Genomic DNA, 26138 nt, shown 5'->3' with positions numbered 1-26138 from the left:
TCGTTTTTCGGCGAGTGGGAAAGATTAAGCACCTTTCGGAAGGCATGTCTGTCGGCAATCTAGACTCGTCTGCACTCGAGTAAATAAAATATTTGAGTGGCAGGGCTGATAACTGTGGGGGCATTTATCTTTTCCCGCACACAAGTGCCGCCGGGAGTCGACGCACTCGCCCTTATCCACTTACGACAGGTCAAGGTTCCTGAGGGCCGCGGCTGGCCTGGGCATCATGGAGCGCTTGAGTTCCGACACGTCCGTGTTGCGCAGAGTGACGCTCTCCAGGTTGACGAGCGTGGCCAGCCACAGGTCGTCGACGTATCCGACTTGGGCCGTGTCGACAGTGACGTGGCGGAGTCCTGCAGGCAGCAGGCTAAAGTCTCGGGTCAGGTTCAGCCGGCCAGGCGCCTCGAAGATCACCAGCGCATGCAGGCTCAGCAAGTCCGAGAAGATGGCCCACGAGGCGGGCAGGCTGCTTCGGCCGCTGAAGGTGACGTTTTCCACCGAGGCCCTGAGTCCCGCGAAAGGGTTGTCTTCCTCGGCGTACTCGTATGATTCCACAGTAACATTGCTCAGCTCCAGCGAAGTGGCACTGACGTCGGCGAAAGCCCCGGCGGGCAGCCGTTCTAGATGGCTGTCTCGCAGCATGAACGAGAGCGTGGGCCGCGACAGCGGCCGCTGGATGAAGTGCTCGAAGTCCAAAGGGCTGCCGAAGTCGGAGCAGGTCACCGACGCGGTTGTGTTGCGGCTCGAGATGTGGCAGGACGGCGAACCGAACGCCGCACCCAGGAGGAGCAGCCAAGCGGCGGTCGTCGATGCGAGCACTCCTCGTGACATGCTGGTGCCAGACTGTCTGAGACTGCCGTCGCTCGCGGCGACGCCGAGCGCGCTGATAAGATTGCCCCCTCTTACCCTCTTCTGGCCGCGAAATCGGTGCAACAACGGCGCGTCTCCCGTTGCTGCCACCGGACTCCGCGGTCGGCTCTTGCGCTGGTGGGCGTCACGGCAACGCAGGTGCAACGTTGCGTGCGTAAGCACAAGCACGGTTGGGGTACTTTTCCGCGCCGGCGGTGGACTTGCCTCGGTCACTCAGGATACCGCCTCTTGACCATCGAGAAATTTGTGAGCATGCTGTTCAAATGCTGAAACTATGCGGGATGAGGCTTCTAAAGTCGCTGGGTTTGTTATATTTATTTGAGTGCGAATATCTTTTGTATTTTTTTTCACGTGTCTAATCAGGCACTCGACCACTTCGTGTGGCCAGGTCTCGGTAGCGCGCAGAATGATACTGAACGAGTAATATATTTCTAAACAAGGTCATCTCGTACCGATGTTCGTGGGCACGCTTCGAGTTGGAATGTTTACGGAAGTCTTTCAGGTCGCAGTTTTAAATTTCAATAAATTTGAGTCAAAACCCCGTCATTTCATTTGCGGTTTCTTATTATTTTCGTCGCACTTTGAATTCCTGTTGTGGGGCCACCTATTTAAGCAACGAACGTTCTCAGAGAGCATAACCCTTATTAGGGCAATCACTTGCCAAGTAAGAGGGCAGTCTTATGCAAATCAGTGTCAACACTGGCCTCGAGTCACGCCGTACCTCCTCGCCTCAGACAACTCGCCGCGCGTGACAGGCTGTGACGCACCACGCGCGGTATCCGGCTGGCACGCAATGTCCCGGGAAAACACGAGAAGGACGAAAGCGACGCGCTCGAGTTTCCATGATAGCAGCCGACGCCAAGAAGATAGGCGTACACGCATCTGCTTTCTTCGTGGTAACGATGGGTGTCGCTATCGCGGAGTTCTTAAGAGTTTTCCTACCGAATGAGCTCGGCCTCGTTTGCTCAGTGGTTGTTCAGGGCAAACGCATTTTGTCTAGCAGTGTCCGGCGCAAGAATTGCAACCATTCCGTCAACGTTGCGAAATAGAATGTCAGGCGAGAGGTGGACGAAAATCGCTAGGGTATTGCCTTATGAGCCGAAACAAGGGGCGGTTGTTTTTCGGTGCGCCGACTTGAACGCAGTGAAGAAGGGGCGTCCTTCGGTCGGACCGGTTTGTGGCAGTCAGCGAGCGGCGAGCGATGGCGCCGCTGTTTCCACTCGTAGCGCTCTGCCTTCTCCTCGAACGGCTGGCAAGCGCATCGGCGGCTTCCTGCCAGGACACGGACTACCTGGGAGCCTGCACGGTCGACTGCGATCGCTACAAGTTTTTCATCTGCAGCAATGTGTACAGAGTGAGCGACTACTACCACTACGTGCAGCAAGCGCTGCGCTATCCCAATGTCTGGCTTGTGCTCAAGGACAGCCAGCTGGACTACTACCCGACGGGCACGTTCGCCGACGGCAACGTGACCGTACTCGAGTTCCGCAACGCGCGCGTCAACAGCTTCACGCAGTTTGAGACTGGCCCCAATCCTTTCTTGGGGACCGAACGGACCCTCGAAACAATTGTCTTCCGTGAAGACAGCAGCCTCCCGGACAGCTGGGGTCTGCTGAAGAGACTCTCCAAGCTGTCCAAGGTTGAGTTTCGGAACATGGCGCACCTGGAGTTGACGAGCGACTTTAACCAGCTTCCGCCCAGCGTGCAGAGGGTCTACATCTACAACTCCAGCATTGGTTACGTGCACCCACGCTGGCTTTCCGAGCAGACTGCGCTCCAGCTCGTCATCGTCAGGGACACCAACCTCAACAAGTTCCTGCGCTCTATGCTGCCCCGACCAGCTCCTTTGCTCAAGGAACTGGATCTTGAGTATGTATACACTGCCAGGTGGCGCTGAGAGCAGCAATCACATTTCTCAGCGTAAGTCAAAGGCGCCTTTGTCACCCAAATGCATTTTTCTTTTCAGCGATCCGCACAGCCTTTCAGTATGTTCTTGCTTTTCAGTTACGCCACATTTCGTACGAATGCTCATTTTATCAGCCTCGAGCTATAAATCCGGCTGGGATATAACATGCAGCGTAAGAACTGGTCGCAGATGCCGGTAGGTAAGCTCTAAAACACGCATTTATTCTTATTCATTATAAAGTAGCATGTAGCTCTAGTCTGAGTACTAGTACAGATGCTGAAGGATCTTCGAGATAAACATTAAATGTCATTGTGTGAAAAGGCTTCAGAGATACGAAAATTTATATGCGAAAATATCAGTGAAGTATTCATTTCATTGCTTATTTTCGGTCACTTTCGAGTGCGGACTGGAATGTGCGATTTGGCGCAAATCATTCAATTCCCGAAGAGTGTGCAAAATTGGTCCATGTTCAGCTATGTCTGGTGGAATCTTTTTACCAGCCCTGATCAGAGCTTCAAAGTGAACGAAAGTACCTTTGCACGAGGCTTCACTTTCCACTTCGTTATTTTCTTTATCGGGCCACGATTAAGACTGTTATGAGAATGACTGAACAGAATGGAAGCGAAGTATCTTTCACCTCGCTTACTGAACTTCATCACAGATTCAAAACGTATGTACATAGCTAAGAAGTTTCTTTTTACCACAATGAATGTCTTTCAGCGTCAGGCGTGCGACAAAGCTGTCAGTTATATTCGACATACCTTCTATTGGCGAATTTCATGGGGCTGCACTTAAAAGGCACAATAGAATATGCACGAAAAAAAAGCATCACCGCAAATGTTTTGCTACTAATAGATGCAACGGGTTTATTCCGCCTGGAAAGCTAACGAAATAACTAGCTAGTTCTCAGAAAATTCCTCTCGTGAAGCAGAGACTAAACGCCATCCTAAAAGTTGTATAAGTATACACTTTGAAGTAAAAATAAAGCAATTAGATGGTGCGAAAACAACGACCCAAGCCAATTGTTCTACACTGTAAGGGTGCAGTTGTACTTGAATGGTAGTGCACGGACTCTTCAAACTGTTGTGTTGATGAACGCGTTTGATAAACATAATTTCCAAAGCGGCGAGTGAAGCTTCTTAAGGTGTATGAAAACGACAACTGTCTGCCAAATCTCGACTGGTTGGTTGTTTATAACAAAGTGATACGATGTCACAATCATTATTAAAATGACTGCACTCGCCCTTTGAGTGGCTGCAATAAAGGCTTCACTTAATTTTCCCGTTCATAATATTTAGGGGACTAGCCTACAAATTGCTTTTCAGCAAATAAAAAGATGTTAGCTTCTGACAGCGTTCTGGTCTCCAGAAACGCAGTACTACTCTATAAACAGCCTCAGGTTTTAAACTGCTTGGGGCAAACAATCAACACTTTACTGTCCCCGAATTTATTAGGAGTGACCTGTTTGACACGGTGCAGGAAGAATCGAGTGAGGAGCCCTCGTGAGTTAGCTCAATATGCAATATCAGAGCGCCCCGCTTTGATGTGGCGGGGGTTAGGGCCTCGCTTTTAAGGCCTCGCTTTAAGACAATGAAAAAAATTTACGGGACGCTTAAGATATACCCTAAGCGTACAACGACATAGCTGCCTACCTGCGGCAGTCTGTAGCGTGCTTCTGCATTGATTAATCGATGTATACGCGCAGCTTACGTTGTGGTATGTACACAGGAAGCCGCTTTCAAACTAAGAGCCTGGAGGCGCCATCTGTTTGGGTAACGACGCATCAGGTCTCGATTAGCTCCAGTTCCCGCCGCATATCAGCGCCAATTTCGCTGACACGTAGACTGTTGACAGCCGTGTGGTGCGGACGCGTGGTAGAGCCCTCCACGGATTGCATTTAGGCTAACATCTGGCGGGGGTACCAGTCTACGTCTCAATTTATAATGGTCGATGATTTCCCCGTAATTTTGCAGACGCTCGTCGCGTGCCCAGTGTTCGGGGGGCTCGGCGGCGACCCAGAAGTTGAGAGCTCGGACTAGCTCGTGTGCCGCCTCGTTACCAGGGACGGCAGCGTGCGCCGGTGTCCAAATTAACTGCATTTTCCTATTCAGCGTTCTTTGGATGAGGATTTTGGCTGCCTCCGGCGATATCCTCCCCTTTCGAAAATTTTGAATGGCAGTTTTGCTGTCGCTAATTATGAATTTGGCTTCCGTTCCTGCGCAAGCTAGCGCTATCGCTACTTCCTCCGCAGTCTCTATGTTGCGGCCTCAAATGGCTGCCGCGGATACCGGCGCCCCTCGGCCATCGACTACCGAAGCTACCGCCGCACCTGTTCTGCCACTTGCCGCATCAACATAGGCTACTTCCTTCGTTCCCATGCGCGTGGAGGCGGCTACAAACTAATACGTTCATGAACCCGGTACGGGCATTTCACGCGCTACCAGACCTTAGGGGCAATGATCTGTGCAAACACTGTGGGGCAAGAGGGACCCTCGACCACATAATTTGGGAGTGCTCACAATCTCCAGGGATAGGACAAAATATATTACAAGTAGAGTAGCTTGGGATACCCTGCTGCGAAGCGGAGGGTATTCCTGCGATCCAGTACCGCACCATGTATCTGGCGGAAGAGGCCGCAGCAAGCCAAGGGCTACCTGACAGCCTCTAATCCGCGGGCGCACGACTCCCCGTCTTCCCTGGCACGCGTGCCGGGGGCGGTAAAGAGGATGCCCATTTCCGATGGAAAGAAAAGTTCTGCAACCAATCCACTGATTGCACGTGCCGAGTGGAAACGGGTGGATCGACGACTGTAAGAGCTACGTGACGGCGTCAAATAGATTAGTTCTTTCCTTCAATATTTTGTATCTATAGTTAGGTTTAGGTGCAGGCTAAGAAATAGATCTTAGCTCATTGTCCTAGCTTCCTATAGTTTTCGTGCCGGCAGCTAGGATTTCTGGCGCTGATTCGTGAGATAACTATTTTTTACTGTGTTATTTTTTGTATGGTTAATCTTTTCTTAGGTGATCGGAATTTGTTGAATTTATTTGGACGCGTGCTTTCTAGCTGTTTTCCTTTCTCTTAAGTGTGTAGAGTTTCTGAGCAGTTCGTGGCAAAAATATTCGAGTACAAACAGACGTGAGATGTACAAAGCAAAGACAGTTAAGTGTTAGGTGTGTGAGGAGCTGGTTACAAACTGAAGCAAACACGGTTTCAAACGGTATGACAGGCGGAAGGCGCGGACTTTTTATGCTGGTGTTGTTTACTTAGAGCGCCCGAGTTAGAAACCGACTGCCAGTGGCTGCGTTTCGATGGAAGCGAAACGGAGAGGCGTGCGTGTGCTGTTGTTGTTGTTGTTGTGGCTGTAGGAAGAAGAAGAAAATGCACGGGCCTGCTACTCTGTAGCTGAGCAACCTCCGTTGCCTACTGGCTGATTGATTTATAGAAAGGGAAAGGCGCGGTAAATCTCTCACTTGTTTTCTGTGGACACCGCAACCGCGCCGTAAGGGAAGGGAAGAAGGTAGGAGTGAAAGGGGAAAGAGAGAAAGAGGAGCCGTAGTGGAGGGCTACGGAGTAATTTCGACCACCTGGGGATCTTTAACGTGCTAACTTCCGCTGCCTCGTGCGGACAGAAGAGAGAAAGTAGAGAAGAAAGAAAAAGCGGGACGGAAAGACGCGTACCGCAACAGCCGTTGTCCACCCACTAAGCGGTGGCGGGTGCAATGACGGCCTACAACAGATAAAATTCGATGGCTGGCTAGCCCCCGCCGCAAGCGGCGTTGGCCTAGCGTCCCGGCCCCGTAGGGCCAGGAAAAACCACCCTTAACCACTTTTGGACCTCTCCGCGATGTCAGTGCACATAAAGATCCCCAGGTGGGCGAAATTACTGCGCAACCCTCCACTACGGGTCCTCTTTCTCTCTTTACACTTTCGCTCCCACTTTCTTCCATTTCCTTAGCCCCGCCGGGGTGGCGCAGGGGTAAGACGCCCGACTACTGTGCCGGAATTCCCGGGTTCGAACCCGACCTTGGCGGCTGCGTTTCGATGGAGGCGAAACGAAGTGGCGTCCGTGTGCTGTGCGATGTCAGCGCACGTTAAAGATCCCCAGGTGGCCGAAATTACTCCATAGCCCTCCACTACGGCTCCCCTTTCTCTCTTTCCACTTTCACTCCCACCTTCCTCCCTTCCCTTACGGCGCGGTTCAGGTGTTCACAGAGCAAGTGTGACAGATACTGCGCCTTTCCCTTCCTGTGAACCAACCCACCTCCATTTCCTTACGGCGCGGTACAGGTGTCCACGGAACCAGTGGGGCAGATACTGCGCCTTCCCATTCCTGTGAACCAATTAATATTACCAACAAAGATGTTTCAACACTTTGCTATTCTGTGCCTCTGCATCAGTGCCAGAAATACGCGGAATGAAGAGGCCGTGCCGAAGGCGCTATCGCGTCTACTCTTAAGTGAATGTAAACGTCCTCCTAATTGGTTGCAACAGAGCAAAGAAATGTATGTGATATTTCAGCCGAAATCAATAAGAAGATATGTGCGTGGGCGGGCCATGTACTGCACACATTAGATGACTGACGGCCGGTAGGGGAATGCAATTTATTCCAGGATATTGCAAGCGTAGCAGAGAGCGGAAGAAATTTAAAGGGTCCAATAAATTAATATATAGGCAGTTTGCAGAAACGATGGAGCCGTATCTGGCCGGATTTATTACATTAGTTTTCTGTATCGTGCAGTAGGCGTAGTCAAGCTAATGGTGATAATGATCTTTATGTTCGGTCTTAATAACATTTTTACATGTTAAGTATCCAGCGCGCATCCAGCGCGATACAGCAACCCTGCTTGATACTTTCGTAACAAATATTAGTTTGGTTTGGTTTGGTTTGTGGGGCTTAAAGTTCCAAAGCGACTCAGGCTATGAGAGACGCCGTAGTGGAGGACTCCAGAAATTTCGACCACCGGGGGTTCTTAAACGTGCACTGAGATCGCACAGCTCACGGGCACCTTGATTTTCGCCTCCATCGAAAAGCGGCCACCGAGGCTGGGATTCGATCCCGCGTCCTTGGGCACAGTAGTCGAGCGCCGTAACCACTTCACCCCCCCGGTGGGGAACAAGTATTCGTGGTGATTCGTTAACGTCCGGTGTTCTGGCGGCCAAAATCGGCGATCACCTCCTCACATACGTTTTTGTTGAAAACTCTTTGATGACGTCAGGAAAGAACAATTCCCACTTACTTACCGCAACAAACGAAGTTACTCTAGACATTTTTTATGGCAAAGGGGAAGCATTTGGTGGAATAACATCTACAAGTTTTTCGATGCAAATGAAGCTGATAACGTGCTTTTTAAAGTATTGAAGACTATATATACGCCGAAAGTTTTCCTTTGGTTACTAGAAAGCAGTCCTCAAAAACGAGAAAGCCATATGGCTAACACGAGACATGCTTAAAAGAAGAATTAACGCAATACGCGTCAAGAATAAGCTTTACAAGCGTTTCATACAAACTAAGGATATGTAGTATCTAGAAAACTCAAAATTATATAGGCCAAATAAGGTAGATAGCATTAAAAAAGCAGACAGACTACATAAAGACTTGTTTAACGCAGACGTAATCAAAAGAACTGATAATGTCTGGAAACACTTGGGCACTTTGTTGAACACAAACCAAAAGCCCACATTTGACGAGCTAATTACCGATAGCAAACTGTTGTCTGGTCTAGAGTTGGCAGACACATTCAGCAACCTTTTCAGCCCTGCAACTGTAGATGCTAATTCTGAAGACGTTTTTTAATTAATAGGGCCTAAGGTCTGCGAAAGAGCATTTTTTGCGCCAGTAGTAGCGGAAGAGGTAGAGGAGACTCCCTATATTTGTAAAGCAGCAAAAGATGTGATGGAGATGGTTTTCAAATTCTGCAATATAAGCGCGTATCTAACTTAATTTCCCAATAACTGGCCCACATTATAAATAAAGTGTTTATTTCTGGCGTGTTTCCTTAGAAACTCGAAATTACAAAAGGTACTTTAGTGTTTGAGGGTGGGAACAAGCATGTTTTATGTAATTACCGAGCAACATCTATTCTGCCTGCATTTTTCAAGTGCATAGAGAAGTTAATTCATGAACGGATGAGAACTTTTGTTAATTGTTTTGATATGTTAACAGATTATCACTTTGACGTCGTGAAGGGCCGGTCGACTGAAGCCACCGTATTTATGGTAGAATCGTTTCGAAAGCATTTATTTAAAGCTTGGCATTTATAGACTTTTCCTAGGCTTTAGATATTTTTAATCACGAAATATTACTGCAGAAACGTGATCACTATGGCTACAGAGATAACTTTCAAATACTTCTAAAAATCTACTTGCAACATGGTCACCAAAGAATTGCTATCTGTAACTGATTGTCTGAAACAAAGGCAATTATCTCGGGTATCCCTCAAGGGAGCCTCCTGGGCCCGCCTTTTTTCAACCTCTACATTAACGATATTGTGCGAACTAGCGGTAATGCCAAATTCGTTATTTCGCACATGATGTAAGTCTACTTTTTACATCTTCTATTGTCTTGGAATTAACGCTAAACGCGAATAAAGTTCTTGAAAGGCTATTTCACAGGAATAGAGCATTATTGCTTCTAATGAAAGTTCCAATCAGTTCTATTCAGAGACAAAAATAAAGTAGAGGACGCAGAGCCGAATCTTCTGCTTTGACATGCCCCATTACTGACAGTTCCACCAATTATAAACCTTGGAGTCATATTAGAGGAAAATATTTCTTGGGATCTTCGTGTCGATAACCTTAGTTGTAAACTTTCCAGCGCCATTCGAATGTTATCCAAAGTTCTTTATTTATTGCCCATCGCCGTTAAAAAACTAATTTAAAACTCACCATTCCGTTCTTACGTAAACTACAGCCACCTAGTATGGGGTACCACCACATTCACAAACATTGCTAAATTGCAAAGATTACAAAAGAAAGCGGTTCGTATTATTGCCGATGTACCGTACAACATACATACTGAACCTATATTCTGTACGCTCGATATTACGCCAATAACAAAAATATATTATGAAATAATAATGCATCGGTGCCATACTTGCTACGGGACAAGGAACAACTTTTGAATGCACTAGCATAATTGACACCGAGAAATAATACACAACTAGAATGAATGCGTCACGGTGCATACCTCGTACTCGCACTAATTATGGCAAACAGATACTTAAATATCAAATTTCTAGCATATTAAACCAGAACATAAAATCTTCATCACTCTAACCTCATGCTACCTAAACTCTAATACAGAGCTGCCCTTTATTATCATTAACGTTTGTATTTCGCTCCACTGCTTTGTGAAAATTTATTGTGGTGGTTTTGCTTGCATGTTCAACATTTTTTAGAGGGCGTGTGTACACGTGCATTGGGAATTTTGTCAGACAGTACTGCACTTCTAATTTCTTCCTTGCATAATGATACACTTCTAAAGTGCACATCTAAAGTGCACGCTCAATTGCTATGTTTCCTTTTTTTTTATTTCATTTCTACTGCCAAATAGCAAAGTATCGCAGCCTTCATACACGCTACCATTGCCTAGCACAGGAGCGCAATCCCCATCAAGCCACTATCTGGCTTTTTGACTCTGCCCTGCGGCATCAATGATGTTGTCTAAAGATTGATTTGATTTGATTTGGTTTCATTTGATGATAACGAGGCTGCTGTTGGAATACCAGATGACACCACGATCACGGAGCGCAGATGGTGCCGAGAAAAACCACTCAACCCAAAGCTTCGGCCCGTGATATCATTAATGCGCAGAACAATCTAGAGACGTACTTGTGATCTGCAAAGCTTCTTTCTTTGATACCCTTTTCTTTTACGAGCGCACAGCATCGGTTCCATGTTTTGTAACTCCCAAGACGACGTGTAGAAGCGTTATGGCATACATCATCGCACCTTGCACGGGGAAACTCAGTCTACGCCTTATTAGATAGAACTAAAGAACGAAGGAAGAAATGGCAGGGTTCAAAAATGCAAATAAGGTTAAAACTAAAACCATCAAAAGAAAAACGTAAGACAAAAAAAGTAAAAAAAAATCAAAAATGCAAATAAGGTTCAAACTAAAACCATCAAAAAAGTAAGGCAAAGACAGTAAAAAAAAAAAATCATTCCTGATGAGCCGGGAACCAAGCATGGCGAAAGTGTCCCTCTGCAATACGTTTGACTGCAACCGTTTGGGAGCATTTTTTGCTAATTCGCAAATGGAGCTTTTTCTTTCCGGGGGCTAACTACTACGCCACCCCGGCGGGGTGGCGCAGTAGCCAGGGCGCTCGACTACTGTTGTCAAGTTTCCGGGATCGAATCCCGGCTTCGGCGGCCGCTTTTCGGTGGAGGCGAAGAGCCAGGCGCCCGTGTGCTTGCGATGTCAGTGCACGTTAAAGAACCCCAGGTGGTCGAAATTTCCGGAGTCTTCCACTACAGCGTCTCTCATAGCCTCAGTCGCTTTGGGACGTTAAACTGCACAAACCAACCAGTTCATTTTTCTTTTTTCGGAACCCGCTAATGTATGTATCCTTATATTACATGAAATTATAGGTAAGCCAATATAAGATTTCAAAACTAAAATGACGAGCAAGTAGCCTTGACAAAGACCTTGACAAAGCAAGTGACCTTGACAAAGAGTTATACCACAAGAATTGACGGAGCAGTTACACCACGAGATTCCTTCAAAGAGGCCACGCAGAGAGCAGCCGCTTTGAGTCATTCGATTGCTTTACCGCAAAGAAACTTAGAAGAAGCCTACATATGCGTCTTTCAAATGTCGAAAAACTTTAGTTCCTAGGGAAAAAAAAAAAAATCCTAACGTGTATCGCATTCGTCTTTATGAGCCGCTGAGTTACTCTGTGTAGAACCCGAGAGAGACGAAGGGTCACAGTATATGAACGAGCACTGCACAAGGGCTGAGGGGGACCATCACTTCGCAAGCCGTGCTAGCGTTTCGACAAGGAGACTTGTCTTCGGCTGGGTAGCGCGATCATCACTGGCGATGTTTAAATAGTACGCTTTTGCTTCCGAAACAAGAATTAGAAGGGTTGAAGGCTACTGAACCGAATAAGGAACGAAAGCATTAGCTGCTGGAGGCCGAGCGTTCTTCTTCTTCTTCTTCTTCTTCTTGCTCTTCTTGCTCTTCTTACTCCTCTTCCTCTTCTTCTGTTAGGCGCAGCGCCGGCTCGGAGGCCACGGACACGGCACACAGCGGCGAGCGGAATTCTCGGAAACCATTACTTCAAGCGAAATAATGGTTTATCAATTAGTTACCAAGAGCTTTCTGAAAGAAGAGAAGGACAAAATAGAAAACAGAATATTAACAAATCAGAGTAAATCATCCCTCTCAAGCCTGACATTTTCTGAAGGAAAGGATTCAAGGAGGAACCAAATTAAGAAGTGATAAGCAGGAAACATGTTTGGAAAAAAAGTGTAGCTTCTGCTCGTGGAGCGCTTCACGGGCAATGAAGGCAGCATGCCGGCGGCTGGTGAAAGCAACAAATAAATATAAAAATTCACTGAAATATTATATTGACAGGAGTAGTGTTGATAAATAAAGTAATCTTGCAAGTCCTCTCCTAATTTTCAAAATTGATATGTTATTACTAGTCATCACAAAAGAATGGAAATAGACAGCTGCGTAATGCGTTAAAGATGAAGTGGACGGCTGTCTTCTGGACCATTTCAGTTTGTATATATCCCTTTTTTTTATTAATAGGTTTCATGAAACCCAATCATACTCGAGTTTCGGACGAGCTAGGGAGTCGATGAAAAGGTATTTAAGTTCCCATCGCACGCATTTTATTTTTTGTGTTCCAGGTGACCAAGACTGCTGACGCAGACGAGCAAATTTTCGTTCTCTTCGATTTACCTTTTCTGGACAGCCCGAAAGCTGCCAGAAAATTCACTTCTGACGCAAAGTGACGTCAAGGTCACATGGTCTGGCGGCCGCCAGAACCAGACAGCCGGCCGAAACAACTTTCACAGTGGACGGCGATAAGACCACTGTGGCAACGGCGCGAACCGCCTCGAAGAGCTCTCCAACTATGCTATGTTGCTAACCGCTGTACATGTGCAGTAGCCTATCGTTGAAACCCACGCGTGCAGAAGAAATAGGCTTCTTGGATTCGAAAGAAACGACGCGAAGTTATCGAAGACGGCGGTAAACAGCGGAACAATTAGCTGGTCACTCTTCAGGACGACAAAAGCATGTGGACATCACTGCGTTCTGAACGACACACAAGAGCGTCGAGATATCTTCGAAACCACGAGTACGCTTGAACCTTTACCGTTTGACGCCGTATCTGAGTGTTTTCACTCATTTTTTATTTTTGAACGACGCGCTGCGCTCTCGTATTGTAAGCCTTTGTTGACTACGCCGTAAGTATGATCGCAGAATCATGATTGATTCAGCTGCGGCCGCTCGCAGGAAGCATCTGCTAAAGCAGATATTCAATACACTATGCGACACTTACGTTTAGCCGTGCGTGGCATCTTCATTTTGGGGGAAAGTGGATCCTGGTGGTTGAGATAGTGCCGAGTGTATCACAACACAGCGCTTTAGGCCCCATTTCCTTTAGACGGCACCTCCGACGCCTTACTCGAGTGAGAGAAATCGCAAGATGTCTTTTCCTATCCTGCTCCTTCCATTTTCCTATCTTCTTTCTCAAACATTTCTTCGGTTTTTCATTGCTTTTCTTGGCCACATTGTGTTGTGTAACTATCCTGAATTACGCCATATTTGATCACAGTTAAGTACAGCTGGCAGGGGTCGAGCTTAATTGCTTCGAAGCTCCTGTCCCGTCATCTTGTCGAGCTCCACGGTGCGCGGCCGGCAGGGGGAATGAACACCGCATTTATTTATTTATTTATTTATTTATTTATTTATTTATTTATTTATTTATTTATTTATTTATTTGTTTGTTTGTTTGTTTGTTTGTTTGTTTGTTTGTTTGTTTGTTTGTTTGTTTGTTTGTTTGTTTTCTTACACTTTCTCGGCCCGGAAGTATACAGTAAATAGTTAAAAAAAACAATGCTTACCTGTACAATAATATATTTAAAAGATGACAGAAAATACAATTTTGTTGAAGCTTTCACATCAGAAATTAGCGATGGAGAGAGGAAGGTCATTCCAGTCAACGCTGGTTTTAGGAATAAAGTATGCCTGAAATAGTTTTGTTCTAGCAAATGTCATATTACACCTTCAAAACAAGATGATCAGCTGAATAAAAGCATGGACACAAACAGCGTCTGAATTTTTTCATGAAAATCAAGCAGTGGTCTAATACTTCTTAATCTATAGTGAAGACTCAGAAAGCCTAGTGCAAACAATTCCATACTCGTTGTGTCCGAATTTATGACGCATGCCCTAGGCTCAAGGAATAAGGTATCCAGAGTTTTCTGCGGGAAAAGAACATAGTTCAAAGAATATATTTGAGCGAGTTGATACCTAAACATCACTTACAAAAAGGTAAAATAAATACAAGGACACAGGAAAAGGTAAATAGACACAGCAAGAGCTAACCTAAACTACTTCTGACACAAGGAAGAGAACAACATACATAGAAAACCAGAAAACAAGACGTCACACGTACATCACACATGCCACATAAAAAAAAGATAAAAAATAAAATAACAACAACAAAAGCACACATAAAAGTTCCAAACTAGCACCCACGTGTCGCATGGCAATAACAGTCATGTGTCCACACCCAACACTTGCACAAAGAACACCTACTAAGTTCACATCAAAAACTTGTCAGCCGACATAGGCAGTCCTTCCCTCTTCCTTCTTCGACACCCCTACTGATGGACGACTGATGGAAGTGTCACCATGAGCTTCAGTTTATTCTTCCAGTCGTGGCCATATGTCTTCGTGACCCTATACACTATGTCAAGCTGTGTGGTCGCCTACTACCTTTCGAATAACACACAGATTCAGCTGCAATGCCTCGAAGATGTCATCTAACCATTGCGTTCCCTCAAACTTTCCTGGCATCAAAGTTTTCTCCAGTGACTCCTCTCTTCGCATGAGATGACCAAAGTCATCGTCATCATCAGCTGGACTACACTCACTGCAAGGCAAAGGCCTCTCCCGTGTTCGTCCAAATAACCCGGTCCTGTGCTAGGCGCATCCAATTGACCCCTGTGAACTTCTTAACCTCATCCGCCCATCTAACTTTCTACTGCCTCCTTCTGCGTTTTCCTTACCTTGGAATCCAATTTATCACCCTAAGTGACCATCGGTTATCCTCACTTCGCACTACATGTCTTGCCCATGCCCATTTCTTCTTCATGATTTCCACTAGAATGTCATTACTTCGAGTTATTTCTCTGACCCACTCTGCACGCTTCCTATCGTTTAACGTTACAGCTACCATTTTTCGTTTCATAGCCCTCTGCTTTGTCCTCAACTTAAGTAGAACCCTTTTCGTTAGCCTCCACGTTTCAACCCCATAGGTGAGTACAGGTAAGATACAACTGCTGTATACTTTTATCTGGAGTCATACTGGTAAGCTGCTAGTCATAATATGCGAGTACTTGCTAAATGCGCTAATCCCAATCTTATTATTCTAGTTATTTTCTTTTCATTATCAGAATCTGACCAAAGTTGTTGAACTGTAAATTTAAAATTTTACCTTCCAATGAGCACTCAGGGTTTATGTTCGTCGGTATCGACCAATGTGATCTTCTATCTAGCCAAGGAACTCTGAACCATAGGCCTTTTCCCTCTTCTTTATGCCATTATTATTCTCGTCTTTACTTTATCGCAGGCTCTAGCTATCAGATGGTCAGTGTAGCCGCTCTTTATTGTTCTACTCACTTGCTCCGCCAAACTAATATTAATCTTGTGAGCACATGATTCGAATACGGCTGACCTAACCCACGCCTCCACTATGCAATTCTTAACCAACTTTTACGGCTTTGATCTATAATCTAGTAAATGATTCAGAGTTCTAGGTTTATTTTGCCAACACAAATTATGGGTACGAGCGTGTAAACTTTGGTCCAAAAAATTATAATCTGCCATCCTCGGAAATTTCAGCAGTAAATTTCAAGCCTTTCCCATGTTGCCAGAATAAACTATTAATCTTCTGATATCCATTGTTAAAATCAGGTGCTTGAAAAATTACCGCGTAGTCATCTAATAACTAAAAACATTTGGAAGAAAACCAAGGAAATTGTCATTAACAGCTATATCCACGAAGGTTAACACTATATTACTAAGCACCTGTGCCACCCGCGACCGTATGAATACACCAGAATTTCGTATGTAATGACAATTCCAACCTACAACAGTAGACTTCAAATAAAACCCCAAAATTTCCAAAAACGTATCAACACACACCACATCTTGCCATGAATTCAATCTCGTCAAAATTTCACGCCTTGCCCATCATACATTTCTTAACTGTTCTTGATTTCCACTAGGAATGATATTACCTCGAGTTACTTCTCTCATCCAGTCTGCACGCTTCCTATCTCTGTTAACGTAAGTCACACCGCACGGTTAACGGCAGTCTTTCGCTGCTCCCATTGAGGGTCCTCACTTGCGAACATACATGTTACAACCCGCTTAATTTTTGACTCTATAAACTTACACGTACTGTTTCCCATAAGCTACAACATCATGGGAAAGATATCTGACAGATTTTTGACCAAGCATTGCGAACGTGCCTGTTCGTCCTGGTGGCGGCGTGTCTAATTCCGAATGCTAGAGACCTGGAAGGCTGGATTCTGAACCCCCCCGCCCCCTTCCCTCAATAAAGAAAGTCTGGAAGGAGAAGCCCGAGTCACGGCCGGTCTCAAAGGAGAGCGCGTGCTCTTTCCTACGGCCTTCTCAATCGCCGCACGAACAATGAGAACGTTTCTCCTTGAGTTACGCTCTCCGTCGCCGCACGGGGCGTGACATGCTCATCGTTTGCTCCGCACATGCTTCAGCGGCGACGGGTGGGCTTTGCTTGGTTTCGCGCTGTCATCCGCTGGTTTCTTAGCGCGCAGCACCGAAAGGAAAGAAAACAGAACCTATTTACTTTAGCTGCATTTCACCAGCTTATTCCACGTGTCAGTGAAATGTTTATAACAAAATATGCCCGTTAGAACAATAAAAAAAAATAATCATTCTTCTAAAGCATGACTAGCATATGACAGATACTGCTGTCTTAAACACAAGTGATGTTGTAATCATTCATACTTTACAAATACTGGACTGACAGGTAGTATGTTGCCATGTGGTGTGTCTACCGGTTTAACGTCCCAAAGTAACTCACGCTATGAGGAGCGCCGTGCGGAGGTCTTGTAAAATTCGATCACCTGGCATTCTTTAATCAATGTGCACAGCATTGCGCATTATGCGGCCGGGGTCTTGACTATACAGCTTCCATCGAGACATGGCGGCCGCGGCCGATATTGAACCCGAGAGAGATGAACTTTCAAACTTTTCTTGCTCGCGCTCCTTGATGCCGCCCTGTAAAAATATCTAAGGTGACTACTGTCACCAAATTCCGGTTTTCGTAATATAGAGGATAATAGCAACTTTATATCATTATATATGCATGCTGGCAGTTGCTTTCAAAATTGGCCTAATTTTCGTGGACATCAAAATTTTCCTTTTTTTTTATAGTTCCATAGCTCATCGGAAAATAGCTTTATCGAACAACCTGAAGAAATAGCAATTAATAATTCAGGGACATAGATGGTCATGCTTCCCTTGTTTAGAACTAGAAACGGAAAATAAGGCGGTCTCTTTCGTGGCTGGTGTTTTTTTTTTTTTTTTCAGTGGTTTAGTTCATTAAAATCCGTTATCCCCATTTGGAGCCGCTACCAGCAGGTGGCCTCATACCACATGGCCTCGTGACGTCACACAACCTGACCAGCAGCGCGTGCTCGTCCATGTCAACTGAGAACTAGCACCTGCTATAGGCATGTCCGGGATTTTTCGCTCAATTAGGACAACGCGGATGTCAGATTATGTACCACGAGAACGGAATTTGCAGCTTTCTTCTTTTCCTTTTTTATAACCTTTAAAAACCAGTATTTCTTCCTTTTTTTATTGAATTTAAAAACCAGCTCACACACAGTTGATTGGGCCCATAGCCTTTACGGCTAGTGATGAGCCCAAATACTAAATAAGCATAATAATACTGGTACGCCGTATTACCAAGGACGCAATAACAGTACACTTCAGTTATACACGCAGAAAAAGTAGGAAAGGTTTATTAGAAATTTATAGGGTATGCTCGATTCAGTCCTGCAGTGCGTAGGAACGGCACACCCATCATCATCACCGTCATTTATTACTTTTATTTATTTATATATTTCTGCAAAACACCCTTAAAAGTCCTCGACTGAGTGAACTACAAAGGATACAAAGGGGGGGGGGGGGTTTGGTGGAGGGTACATCAAAAATAGACAAAAACACGAAGAGTGAAACCAACAACAACACTGCATATGACATTGGAGGAAAATATTCATTATTGTAAATAAATGAAAATTAGGACAGAACAAAAGAAAAGCAGCTCGCCAAAAAAATATATATAAAAATTACGGGGATACCGTTCCGTTGCTGGCTTTCCGGCTGCTGGTCGATCATGGCCTCCATATCATGCCTGGCGGCGACTTTCGCTGTCCAGGTCGCAAGCCATAGTTGGACATCCCGACTCCGAGCTGGCCAAAGCAGCCTGCCACGGAGGTGGACTATTTCGGTATACCACTAGCAGCCAGGTGAGAAATACTGCGGACATGGAAAAAGAACGTCGCATCGCGCTTCGCACGCGGACAATGTGCATGCATCATTTCGCATGCCTGAGTACGTACTGGGCGAAGGAATCTGCAGCTGTGCTTGAGAAATTCTTCGAAGAGCATCGTAAAGTAAGCCGAATCTACGAGCGTGCTGATAAAATATATTTTGCGAATCCTATTTGGCTGCGCTCATTATCAAGCGAGCATCTGCGCTCGTAAATAACGACACAAGATCCGATGCCAGACGAACACAAAGTAAAAACTAGAGGTCTACTCCATGCTACGCCTATATTATTCCACTGCAGAAATACATTCCTGCTGATCTATGTTCTGTTGCCATAAGAAAAGTTCTGTTTTCGAGGAAACTTACTTTTAATCACTAGCGTGCTCTGTGCTGTCACGCCTGACAGCGAGCAACGGCATGTTGTAATTGAATTCTGTCTTCAAAGATTACAACTGACCCTTCCTTAGGCGATCGAGTTTTCTGTCCCCTTAAGCGGTGAGTATTCCTGCTTGTCTCTTCCGTAGACGATCACGTTCTCGGCGATCAGCAGCGGTGCTCGCGAAAGGTTCCACCGATGACGATGCCTTTGTGTGAGATCATAGCACCTTAGCAACACACTTGGCAGTTTACGAGTGAGATATAGAAAAGAAAGTGGTGCCGGATGGCGCCACATATTCCTAATGTAGCCGAAAACAGCTGTGCACAGTGCGGGAGCGGCAATCCTTGCTGCCGAGGTGCACATTCTGGAAACTCTCTCTGACTAACAATACTGCGTATTAGCAATGTCTTTATTTTGCTAGTAGATACAAAAAAACGTTCCCGATCAGTACTGCTTCAGATGAAGATATTTTGAGGTAATACGTACTGCAATAACAGACGAGAATTTCTGAAACTTTTCTGAGGCTAACTAGGGCACTTATGGATCCCCCGTATAGCCTTGGTGGACGAAAACGGGACAGGCAGTGGCAGTTGAAAACGTAGCCGTTAAATGCATTCTTGGAATAATAAACAGTGAGAGTTACAGAAGACACCATCATTGGCGACCTATATAAGATGTATACCGCGAACCAGCGAAAACAAGGATCTCCATTGCTCTCCAGATCAAATAACAGAATGCGTGGAGACCGCGTGCGGTCCTCCTGGTCCGCGTAAAAATGGCCGCACACGCTTCTCACTTTCACACCCCTTATCAGTCGTCTGCTAGCTGCCCAATCGCAGCCAACACAAAATCGTGCTAGTGAGTCTGGCTGCTAGGGGCAGCCAGAAACCACCCTACCAGAGAAAAACGATCGCTTTCTGTCAGCCGCTGAAAGTGGCTGGAACCCTGTTAAAAAAGAACTGCCGAAGAAAAGACCGATGATACCACGTGAACGCACAGTTTGAATTACTCGCGCCAGAACACGTGAGATATGACGTCACGATCTTGCCACTAAATCATGAATCAGGCACAAGCAAGATCATTGCTCGCCTCTCACGATCGTATGAGTTCTTTCGCACTAATATATGGTTGTAATGCAGCGAGGAATATCAGATATCAACAAAAATTCGAACTATGAGTGTATATTTGAGATATGTTTTTTTTTACATAATACGCAACCAAGGATCAGCAACACTGCCCTGCCACATACCTTATGACTGTTTACTACAGCGTACTGGCTCTCGAAAAGATAGAAGCTGCGAGGCCGTGAAAGTGTTAGAGAAACCGAAGCAAAGCTCAGACAATTTGCAAAATAAACGATAGTGACCAATATGTGGCACAAAACTTAAGGAAAATTTTAAAATATGCAGACACTTAAAAAAATTTCTGACGATTCCGTTACTTCCTAATGCGAAATTTGAGCGCAGCTCATTAGCTGTTTCAGCTTTTCGACAGATTGAGGCAAAGAATTCGAGCAAACATGTATATACAATTACACAGAACTCTTAGGCAGGCGGTTCGCAGTGGCGAACGGCGGCTATGCGTTTCAGCTCGGGCAGCCGCACATATTGAGATCCGCAGCCACCGATCCGGCGATCTGATTGTTTGCCGCACAGCGGTGGTATTGGTGGAGGAGCGAAAGGAGCAATTAATTTAACGGGACATCGCGGGAGGCAGCGCCTGGGTCTATAGGAACGTTGCACGGCGAAGCAGTGATTGACTGATGCCGCTGACGCCGCTAGTGAGTGCACCGTGATCTGCTGATGCAGAGCCGGCGCTTCAGCAACCGGAGAACACCGTCGCCGCCAAGCAGTAACGGGGGGGGTACACGCAGCGGCGAACGGTGGCGCCAGGAGTGCGCGCAGCATTCGGAGAACATGCGCGGTCGCCGCCATGGAGGTAAGAGGGAGCAATAAGGGGGGAGGGGGCGGGGGATACGCGCAGCGGCTACCGGTGGGGGCAGGAGCGCGCGCAGCAACCTGTGAACACGAGGGGACACGACGAGGAAGGGGGGGGGGGGGGGGGGGATCACGCAGCGGCTGGAGCGCACGCTGCCCCGGCTGCGGAGCTGATTACGAGCGACAACGGCGACGGCGACGACGACGCGCAACGCAGGAACGGGAGCCAAAGAGCTGCACTCTAAAATTAGTGTCCGTGTATAAATCCAGGTCTTTGGGGATTTGAGCAGTTGCGTGACAAATTTAAATCATTTCTGGTCTTGCTAGTGGAGGAATGAGAGATTATTATTGCGTTAGCAATACTACTCCAGGTTTCGTCTCGTCGCTTAGCACTGTCCGTAGCCACGGTTTATACCATTGCCTAGCATCCGCTTCAGCCGAGCTCCGCCAGAAGAAGAAGAAGAAGAAGACGAACGTTCAGTCCCCGGCAGCTAATGCTTTCGCTCCACGTTCGGTTCAGCAGCATTGAACACTTTTCATTTATATGTGGGCTGGTAGCTTACGCTCTCGCGTCATACTCCTAAAGTATAAGCTTAAGTGTCCCCAATAATTTATTTATTTATTTCCGATACCCTGTTGGCCCCCAGGGCATTAATGAGGGGTGTGGTACAAAAACGTAAAATCAAACTGATAAAAAAAGAAGGTAATACATACATGCACATGTCTACAAAAATTTATAACAATAATTCCGGAAAAAAATAACTGCTTGCAAGAAAATACATGTTTCGAAAAAGTGACAGAACAGTAATTAAGAATAACAACGACAAAACTAATAAATTCCCAGAACGCAGTCAAAAGAAAGTAGCAAGTAAACACAAACATATTAAATCATTCGTAGAAACATTGAGCAACGAAGTGTGTACAATGGCATAAGGCTATAAATGAAACAAATACACACAAAAAAAGAAACAGGCCTAAATACACAATATACGAACAGAAATGAAACAAATGAGACTATGGTAGACCGTAATATAGAGATAATTTCATCTTAAACTCATCAGCGTCATTTGCAGCTAAAATATCTGATGGTAGGGGGTTCCACTTCGACGATGTTTTTGGTGTGAAAGAATTTATGCAGAATGTTGTACAGCAACGAGGAACGCCAACTTTCCTTGAGTGATCGATGCCGAATGATACATATGTTGGCGTAGTGATCAATGCGTTTTTAAGAATGGAATTCATGTAAATTTTAAAATATAGACACACGCATGTGTCACTTTTCTGCGCAGAGCAAGAGGGGTTAATGTAAAGCTATTTTTGATTTCTGTGACACTCGAAAACCGATCATAGTTACGTGCAATAAAACGCGCTGCTCTATTTTGCACACCTTCTAAGGAGTCAATAAGCGTGTTAGTTAAAGGATGCCATACAAAGTTAGTGTATTCCAGTTTTGAGAGGACAAGTTACTTATACAGAAGAAGTTTGACAGGGGCTGGCGCTAAGTAAAAGTTGCGTTTAAGGTAACCAAGTATGCGGTTAGAGGAAGCTATGATAGAGCTGACGTCTGATTTCCAAGTCAAATCTGATGTTAGAATGATGCCGAGATATTTGTAAGATTGCACGAGTGTCAGCAAGGAAGTAGAAATACTATAAGCAACGGGATTTGAATTTTCTCGACGGGAAAAGCGCATTACCTTGCACTTAGTCGTGTTAAGTATCATTTGCCATTGTGAGCACCAGTTATAAATAGGGGTTACGTCTGTCTGGAGTAATGCAACGTCATTAATATGCACCTTATAATAACACCTTACACTGACAGCGCTTGATAGGGGAATAATGTAGCGGGCAAAAGAAGCTTCCGCCGTTGCTATCGCAATTCAACTAGTGTTAATCAGAGTTAAACCACAACTAATTTTTTTTTAAAAAGAAATGACAGCTAATGCGTGAAAGTGACGGTGTACATACTTAAATTACAGCAGATTCATCCGTAAAAGGGGTTATCTGTTATTTTGTGAACTTTCCTTTCGTTTTATAAATAATGGGATGATATTAGCTTCTTTATCTGTCTGTGCTGTATCGAGTGAACCAGCCGGTGAACATTGCTGACCGATGACGCATAAAGTTGGCTGAAGAGGAACATAGGACTTCTGTTTCAATGACAAATATGACCAATGATTTATTCGCTTTAATAGGATCTACATACAGCTGACCTACAGAATTTCCAATGTTGTACGACCAACGGCGGCTCTCGCCCCAATTTTCGAATGTTTTCCCCGAGTCCTGTCCCAGTTCAGTGAGTTCTGCCTCTGCTGCGTCCTCCCTTTTGCAATGCTGATTAGGAATATATACCCTTTGCAGGAGAAATGCCATTACTGAACTACCGAAAGACCTGGGCGAAGACATGCCGCTGCTCGAATTCCTCAACGTCGGCCGCAACAGAATCACCACCCTAAACGAGGAAACCCTGGCTCCACTGCGACGTAACACAACCTACGTGTACATGTTTGGTGCGTACTACTTTGTAACGATCTGATCCCGTTTTCAGATATCAGTATGTTTTGGACTGACAAATAGCGTTCAGTTATAATATATGCTTGTTACAAGGTCATTTACGAGTCCAACTTGTTGGGATGCGTTTTAATTGTGAGGCAACAGTTGACACCTAAGGCACTGTTATGCAAGTGTTGATGGCAATCGAAGCTTTCGATATATAACAAAATTTTGCTTCTGAAGTTTAACCTGCGTTCACAACGAGTAATGAAGGATGGCGTAGAAAACCGATGGGGTGCATTTGTTCTTATTTTTTACGTAAGGGGCAAAATCTAGAAGCTTGGCGAACGAGGAGCTGCGGGTATATTGCTTGCTATGGCGCAGTTATGCAATATGCGAAATTTCGCTCAAAGTTCATTTCTCATAATTTTTTTAATCATTTCTTGGTGTCTAATAACATTCTTACCTTGTTAAACGGCATTTATAACTATTGTTTGCCTTGAGATGTTGGTTGCGCACATCAGGTATCAGAGGTCTCAGTTCAAGCACGTGCATGAACAGGCATCCCAAATGTATGCCGCCGCCACGAAGCAAGAATTAAGTATTAAAGGACAACTGGAGCGGTTAACAAATTAAAGGAGTCGAATGTGGGAAGGCTAAGGTTAAACATGCCAAGCTGGTTTGCGCTAGCATTTGAATTGATGAAGTAATCTCCGAATAAAACTATTTCGGCTATCAGGCTTCTCCGCAGTACACGCTGATGAGTAGAAACACCAATTCTGACGTCATCTGAAAAGGTGATGCATTTCGAACGCAGAGACGCAGAGAGCATTAGTACGCGACGTCGAAAAACAAATTCAGTGCCCAGGGTTTGAAGCCTCGCGTAGCTTCCAAAAATCACGAGGATGCCTCTGGCAAGCGGCGGGGGAGGGGGGAGGGGGGTGTTCACTTTCTGACGACAATGTTATGATGGTTCCATTGAGCTGGATATCTGCATTTGAAAAAATTCCACGGCTATCCCCATGGTCTAAGTTATCTCGAGAAAGAATTTCACAATGCAATAAATAATTTATTCATCATTATTTACGTAGGCAATAATAAAGTCTCCTGGCATGCAGTAAAAACGTAACGCTCTCTCGTATATGCCGAATAAATCGCGCTGATAGTCTTCTAATTTTTTACATGATTCTCCTTGCAGATATAAAGTAGGAGCGTTACACTCGGCTGTGCCCGCCTGTGCAAAACTTCAGCTTGGAACTGGCACTGAAATAAACATTAAAATAAGCTCTGGCCTAAAGGCATTAAAATATGGTGAAACTTCGCCCAACCAATTTTGAGTGTGTTGACGTTTTGCCAATTTTTTATAGCTTACAAGGTTAATCAACGTCTTGTACATTTTGTTTCAGGAAACCCTCTTCGGTGCGACTGCCATCTGCGCTTCCTAGTTGGCTACGAAGAAAGCTGGACATACTCTGAATGCGCGCTTCCTGAACACCTCAAGGGCCGCTACTTGGGCACGCTCACAGCCGAGAACATGACCTGCGATCCGAGCACCAAGACAGATGTGCGGGTCCGGGACCAGTCTGTTGGTTAGCAGCCAGCCATCCACGCTTTCCTAAGCAGACAATTAGCAGTGGGTAAACGCGGTAAAAGCAAGTTTGGCTCGCGATGACTCATTTCCTTGGTTTTGCTAATACCACGTGTTAAGCTGAAGTCATCGCGCGTATATGACGTGATATCAGATGTCGAGAACCAATACTGATTTAGGTCAAAGGTCAAATCAAGGTTCATTTGCTATGGTCAAATGGCAAATTAATAATGCACAAACTTACCACTGCATAACACACTGTGTGCGGCTGGTCGTTAGACAGGCTAGGCCCCAGTTTAACCTTTTCTAAACTTCATGGTCGCCCACACGGAACTAAGCAGTCCACTGGTTTGCACCTGAGGATCTATCGCTCTGAAATTCAATGACCATCGATTTAGCCTGGTTAGACCAAATGCGAATTGATTGCCCGCGCACATCGATTTCTGCTCGATGCTCAGTTTTCAAGGTTCGCAACCTTCAGGCAAAGATCTTCGAAATCGGTCAGTTTAAAACTGCAAGACGCGTAATGCATATTAAGAGGAAACTTGACTGCACTGGTGTCTGGATCAATTTCGCATGCACGAAATTGATGAAGACGCCGACATCTAAAATGATAGCGCGCAAAGGTCGCAGATAAGCACTCAGTACGCTCGGTTGTGCTGGCGCCGTAGTGACATCTAATACAACAGCTACCAAGTATGATCTCTTAGCGCCGCCACTGGATTGGAACTTGCTCGTGGTCAGCAAGTCGAAAGCCTCTATAGGCTTATCAGTCTTAGAAGGGTCTGTTTGTTCGCGAGATGTGCCGGAGAGATTCCGCGGGATATCGGCGGACTTCTGTTTTAAGAAATCATCCTCCACCAGTAATTGAACTCCTACCCTTCTGATCACCAGAGAAACGCCTTAACCAGCTCCTCCACGCCGGGCATTTGAGAAACACCTCTTCGTTTATTTGCCTAACGTTCCTGCCGTCTCCATGGCAACGTAGAGGTGCAAACTTGACGACTTCAACCCGGCCTTCAGGAAGGCTGCACGTGCTGCACGCCATCTGCCGCCAATTATGAAGACCTGGCGCCACAGCGAGCGAGCGACATCACCGCAGAGTGGAACTGCTCACCTCGAATCTGGTACGGGAGAAGCACTGTGTGATCGGCAGGGCTCTGGCAAATAAACATTACAGTAAA

General features: G+C 45.6%; 2 protein-coding genes across 2 annotated transcripts in view; one reads left to right on the top strand and one right to left on the bottom strand.

Moving 5' to 3' along the window:
* Nucleotides 1-937, bottom strand: part of LOC146187104 (uncharacterized) — a 25170-nt gene extending 24233 nt beyond the window's left edge. Inside the window, exon 1 of the mRNA XM_084607573.1 lies at nt 185-937. Within this exon, the coding sequence (XP_084463699.1) occupies nt 185-831 (647 nt within the window). The 5' untranslated portion in view covers nt 832-937. The remainder of the gene's footprint in view (nt 1-184) is intronic.
* LOC146187103 (uncharacterized) lies at nt 911-26138 on the top strand. Its single transcript, XM_084607572.1, has 3 exons — nt 911-2739; nt 23235-23383; nt 24773-26138. The coding sequence occupies exons 1-3, from the start codon at nt 2072-2074 to the stop codon at nt 24958-24960; spliced, it is 1005 nt and encodes a 334-aa protein (XP_084463698.1). The 5' UTR covers nt 911-2071; the 3' UTR covers nt 24961-26138.

Source organism: Amblyomma maculatum, chromosome 6 (assembly GCF_055883805.1).
Source record: "Amblyomma maculatum isolate TAMU_Amacu chromosome 6, ASM5588380v1, whole genome shotgun sequence".
Classification (NCBI taxonomy): Eukaryota; Metazoa; Arthropoda; class Arachnida; order Ixodida; family Ixodidae; genus Amblyomma; species Amblyomma maculatum.
This window is presented reverse-complemented; position numbering and strand designations above follow the sequence as displayed.

Coding starts and splice junctions, on each gene's coding strand:
- LOC146187103 (XM_084607572.1), top strand. CDS start 2,072: ATGGCGCCGCTGTTTCCACTCGTAGCGCTCTGCCTTCTCCTCGAACGG. Junction 2,740..23,234: donor CTCAAGGAACTGGATCTTGA/GTATGTATACAC, acceptor TACCCTTTGCAG/GAGAAATGCCATTACTGAAC. Junction 23,384..24,772: donor AACCTACGTGTACATGTTTG/GTGCGTACTACT, acceptor ATTTTGTTTCAG/GAAACCCTCTTCGGTGCGAC.